Source organism: Chaetomium globosum, genomic scaffold (genome assembly GCF_000143365.1).
Source record: "Chaetomium globosum CBS 148.51 scaffold_3 genomic scaffold, whole genome shotgun sequence".
In the NCBI taxonomy this organism is placed as follows: domain Eukaryota; kingdom Fungi; phylum Ascomycota; class Sordariomycetes; order Sordariales; family Chaetomiaceae; genus Chaetomium; species Chaetomium globosum.
In genome coordinates, this window is record NT_165978.1 from 3414935 (window position 1) to 3420934 (window position 6000).

Here is a 6000-nt window from a genome sequence, read left to right on the forward strand (position 1 = left end):
CAAGTCATAGCCTGATCATCAGGACGTCAGTCCACCGGGATGGGCTCCGCAACAATGGGATTCGAGAAAAATCCCTTGCCCGGGAGTTTATACAAGCCGCGACTTAACTCCACTGCTTTTGTACTTTCACGGCGGCGTGGAAGCCTTCCGCTAAAGTCCCAGGGCGCGCTCTCGGACATAACCAACAAGCCGACCGTTGATACCACCACACACAACCGCACGGCGCAAATGGCCCAACCCCGAGCCATTAATTCTATGACGGTGCATTAGGACTGCCGAGGACAAGCAGGGCCAGCAGGCACAAGACACGCTGCATATGTACTCTCTCGCCTAATCGTCTCCTCTTCCTGCACCCACTTCCTTCTCAAACCCATAAACGTTACCCCTGGTCGTTTTGTCGACACCTCTCCTTGGCCGCCCCAGTATTATTAATCGCCCAGACAAGACCCCCCCCCCTTCCCGGTTGATTATGCTCTCTCACTCTTGTTCAAGGTGAAAACGGAGTATCCTCGAAGAACCCTGTCCCGTCTTGTCTTACTTATACATATGCGCCCTGGGCCCCTCCATGCGCGAGCTTGTTCTCACTTACACCTGGAGCTTCCACCTTCCCACCCCTCCCCCCTTTTCTTGCACCATCACGGTGAAGAGAGACTGAGACGCTCTACTTCACATATACCTACTCCTATCTATCTTGTCCTCTTCCACAATGGACAGCTTACCTACACCACCCAACGAGGAGCACGCCAGACCCCAAGGGCTGAAGCGGTCTCATGCGGCGTCCAAGCCTCTTAAGACGGTACACCGGACCCTGAAGCGGACCAGCACCCATAGCCATCCTCCCTCGCCAGCCCGCGAAAGCCACTCACAGCATGGTGATGGAAGGCATAAAAGAGTCTGGAAAGCTTGCGAGAGGTGTCGCATGAAGAAGACGAAGGTAGACATTCTTATTCTTAATACCCTTTACCAGCGAGCTCGCTTACTGACACGGGACATAGTGTGATGGGGAGTTCCCCTGCAAGAGGTGTAAGGACGATGGGTTGATATGCACCGCCGGGACTCGAAAGAAGACCGAGTACAAGCAGCTACCGCCCGGATACGCCGAGGTGTTGGAAAACACACAATTCGTCCTGATCGCCACAGTCCAGAAGCTCTACTCGATGGTACGGAACGGAGAGCCATGGGAGCTGGGTGAGCCGGAACTGAACGACCGCGGCCAACCCGTAATCCATAACGTTGCCGCTAAGCTCGGCTGCCTGCGACCGAACACCGACCTGGATCTCCCGATCCATTCGATATTTCCCGAGGACGAGGCGGGCATGACTGAATTGGCTCGGCAATTGCAGGATCATGCAGCAGCATCAACAACAACAACAACAGGTACTACATCGCAGGGCAGCGGCAGCAGTAGGCAAGAGACGGAATCGAATGGGATCTACAACCGGACCGACCGAGCCAGCTCATCTGCGGCATCGGACGCCGAACACTCAGACCTCGACCACGAGCCCGACTATCGAAGGGCCGCGTTTGGCGCCGCCAGCGCGGTCAGCATGTCCCCTGCCAGCCTTGGATATCCCGACTTTGAGATCTCCCCGCCGTCGGCAGCGCCATCGGACGGGTTCCCTCCCAGCCAGCACTCACCCACCGTGCCCGTACACCCTCACAACTTTCAATGGATGGGCCGACCGTCGTCAATGGATTTCACGACGCAGCAGCTGTGGATGGCCAGTCAAGGTTTCATGAACACCGAGATGATGACCTCGGGGGTTCTGGGTTCCACTTATGCGACCAAGCCCGCCGGCTTTTCGTCATCATGTCGGAATCCCGAGGTCATGATGGGGATGGGCGATCCCGTGATCTTCTCGTCCGGGTACGAGGAAGACAAACTAGGGCCACTTTTTCCAAATTCGAACATTTAACTAGGGATTCTGTTTTCACGGGAGTTAACGGGCTTAACGGGCTGCTTGAAACGGGTTTCCAAGGATTCCGGGGCGTTATGGAACAGGCGTATGGCAGACGGGAAAGGATCTCAACCGTGGGCATGGCAGCGGCTGGTTTGCCCCCATTTGGGACGGGCTGTACAACTATAGGAATGGCTGTGGTTGGGTGGTGAGCACTTGCGCCTCTACGTGAGACGAAGCAGGAGAAAACGGTGGATCAACTCAGCGTGGACAACACAGACCCAACATGCGCCGCCGAGCAGCAGCTGTTGTTACCTCAACTGTTAATGTCAAATGATAAGAAGGGCCAAGATCGCATCTCTCGCTTTCGGAGTTTTCCATGGCTAAGCCTCGTGCGCCCACGCGTCAAATCCAATCTGATCTGATATGCTCCCAACAACCACCACTCATCCTAACCCCGGTACCCGCCTGGCGAAACTCAGCCCAACATGATGCGTAACCAGCCCAGCCCAGCCCAGCCAAGACCCCGTGGCAATAAGATTATTATTTCTTTCATGATGATACACAGTCAGAGCCCCACCGGAAACGGACGGTGGGCTCCTCTCGGGGGGGCCTCGACCCATCGCGCTGTAACCTGCCGAAAAGTGCCCGAACCCACGGGGCCGGGTTGGCTGGTTGGGGTTGCGGGCTCGCTGGTTGGTTGGCTGGTTTCTCTTTGGTGTGAATTTGTGTGAACGGCTCAGCCGTTGTTCCTGACCCGCACGGATACCCCTTGGAGCACGGGCGACCACCCAGTTCCAAAAAGGTAAAAAATCAAAAAAGGTTTGTAATCATGTGTGATCGATAATCCAGGAGTCATAACTGAATAATCAGCATTCCTTAGTTTTCTTTTTGACCCTCTTCTTTGACGGAGATTGGGATTGCGAAGATGACTGCAAGACATGCAGCCAGAGCTGATCCCACATCACACAAACCAGAGAGAGATGAAGGCTTGTTGGACTCCTGGCGCATTTCGAGTTGCATCGGTTTGTGGACAAGCTGCTGCCCTTTCCTTTTTGGGAAGCCAATCGTCAACCAAGAGTTGTCGTCATGCTCTGGCAAAGCCACACCTGTAATTTCGGATCCGATCAATACGCGGGATAGAAAACGCGGGGTTCTCATCCCTCCCGTCCCTTTTGCTGCAGACCTTTGGTCTTGGCTTCTAAGATGTTGCCGTTTGCGGGCTCGATCCGCGAGATCTCTTGAAGACCCAACAATCAACAAGAGAGTCGCGAGACAGGTCCCACCACCGGTTTTATTCGACCTAGTCAAGACATGGGCTGCAATTGTTATTCGAGGGCACATTTGATCTGCCACCAATTGACCCCCCGCGGCACGGTTTTGGGCCGCCCAGGGGGACGGATTCCGTTTCGCGAGGTTGGCAGGACGTTAGAGTTTGCGATCGGGGTCGAGAACGCTCCGCCTCCGCGAACTCACGGGTCGGGTTCATGATTGCATCCGTTACACCCCCATATCAAACTCGCCAAGAAGCTTAAAGTCTTGACCACACGAACAATCATGATGCCACAGCGCCAACCGCTGTCTGGCCTCTCGGAGCTAGCAAGCCAAGCAGCGTATCAAAATGGGGAGTTAGAGTCCAAGCTCATTCGTTACGCCGGTCCCAAATGGATACGCTCCCCCAAACGCTGCTGGGCGCTAACAATGATGAATCACTCTGAGTGCGCCCAGCGATCCTACCCTTGGCAACCCAGCGCCGCATCCCACCGAAACGGTCACGATCCGTCTCGTGAAGCCAATGAGCAGATCAGATTGGACTGCCAATGAGAGATACGCAGGCCGAGCCCCTTGGCCAGGCACGCCAACAGGCCGCAAGACAAATACCAAGCTGCTATAGCTGCTCCCCAGCTTGGGATCCAAGCACCTTGACATGGCCCTGCCCTCCTTCTGCAGTCAGATGGAACCCATCCAAAAGGAGAATACGGAGAACACAATAACCTTAACGTCAGTTCCAGAGAAGCTGGTCGACGGAGCCTTGTCTAACTCCGGCCAGTTAACTCCGCATCAAGATGAATCATCGCCGAGTCCCATTCTTTTGAAGAAATCAGAAACAGGGGCACAAACATGACCCGGGATATCGCCGAAGTCTGATGAACAATCTTTAAACGCTGCCTAACGCCGAATCAGATTAGTAGTCGAGTCTCCTCCAATCTCCACGGCGCAAAAAAAAAAGAGAACCTCTCATGTCGACCGACAAGGTTTTTTGGTCTTGTCAAACCCACCTTGATGCCGTTGAGACTCTTGGCTGGAACCCGACCAAGACAAAAAAAAAAAATCAAAATTGCAAGAGCCTGGTGGAGCCCCGCCCAAGGCCCACGGGGCGGGGATCGGTCCGCGGAGGGCCAAGAAAACGTGTCCGCCGGGCGCCGAGTTACTGCCAAGCTCTTCAGACCTACCGCCAAGCCGGTGAGGGCTCGGCCGCGGCGAGCTCTTCGGGGAAAACGACGACGGGCTGGCGGGCTGCTGGCGGGCTTGGCTCCACTATGAACTTCGTACTCCGTTCCCGTCTGCTCGCCTGTCGTTCACACGAAACCAGAATAAGCGAAAGCGAAAACGCGAACATATTGATGATTCTCGTGCCAGCAAACTACCTCGTCTGCAAAATCGCAGCACGATTCCAAAAGTCGCATTAGGGCATCTCACAGTCTCACTCAGCCACCACCGTGATGAGCTAAGAAATCGCATTGGCGGAAGGAGCATGCCACCGACAACCCCCTGGATAACGACGAACGCGCGAGATAACCGGGCAGTTACTTCCTAATTGGGAAAACGGCAGGATGACGGCACAGAAGCGAACCAGAGCTCGTGGGTCGAGCCGAATCGGTACCTTGAGTGACTTGACCAGCATCCATGGATGGCCAGGGGTGTTGGTTGCGGAGCTTCCCACCCCGATCTCAGCGCCCTGTCACCGACGGGAATATCACGGGACTGCAGGGCATCAGCGCTGCAAAACCCACGGCCCGCAAGCGAACTGAAGCCCGAAAGCCCGGTTCAGCGTCCGAAGAGTAGCGCATCCCCCACCAAAAAGGGCAAAAAGGGCAAGAACTGTCACTGCTATAACCTGAACGACCACTTCGGCGCCTAGGCCCGTCGCATAGCAGCAAGGTCTTTTCCCTCCGATCTGACTTTAACTACCCCACGCGCCCACCACCTTACTCGCCCTGGACAGTTACAGCCGCGAGGTGTTGTTGCTTGCTGCAATGTAATGCAAGATGCAGCCGACCTTCCTCTCCTTTAACCTTTTGGACCGCAACTTCCCCATTCAACCCCCAAATTTGTCAGCGTGCCTTTTTGACAATATCCCAGAACAGGAAAGAGGGTCACAAACGACAGGACATTGGCACATCACAGCGGCCGCCGCCCGCCGCCGCCGCCCGCCCCCAACCCCAACCCCAACCCATCGCAACTTGAACCCGATCGGTTCCCGGTCAGGAAGGATAAAGTCCATCGGCCGAGCTTCTTTCAGCCGGCACTGGACGCCTGCTCTGCAGGGATAACAGCAGGTCCGGTCGGGCCCCGATGCCCGAGACATATGCAGAGTTAACCAAACAGCATCCATTGAAAACGTGGAACTCTGTGTTGATCCGATCCCGATCTCGGGACGATATGCCATCGTCAATCGGGGACGGCATGCTTGTCAATACCAACGCCATAGTTGACTGCCTTGCCTACCTACAATCACTGTGAATTCTTCGACGTCGGCGGGTACGGCACCACCTACCCAGCCATATCGACCGACCAACTAGATAGTCGACTGACCCCAAAACTTCCCTCCAAAAATAAAATAAAATAATCGCCGGTCCGGTTACGCACCCAAATTGAGTCCGAAATCCGGAACCTTTGTCTTGTCTGTAATACTACCACCTATGTATTTACGAGTATGTTTGTGCAACCGACCGGCGATTTCATTGCCCTTCCCGCCTGCCCCCTTCCCCCCCTGCCCCCTTCCCCCCCTGCCACCGACCCCGACCCATGGCCATCCCCAATCACCTAACTTGTTCGGACACGCGACCCATACCGTGGAGGAGACAGGAGAGGGCGGGAG

The 6000-nt window shown here is 55.4% G+C and overlaps 1 protein-coding gene across 1 annotated transcript; it reads left to right on the top strand.

The window, feature by feature from the left end:
* Nucleotides 1-706: 706 nt before the first annotated feature.
* CHGG_06395 (uncharacterized protein) lies at nucleotides 707-1916 on the top strand (the record flags this gene model as incomplete). Its single annotated transcript, XM_001222489.1, has 2 exons — nucleotides 707-934; nucleotides 996-1916. 2 exons carry the CDS (start codon nucleotides 707-709, stop codon nucleotides 1914-1916), a joined length of 1149 nt encoding a protein of 382 aa, XP_001222490.1.
* Between the last annotated feature and the right edge of the window lie 4084 nt (nucleotides 1917-6000).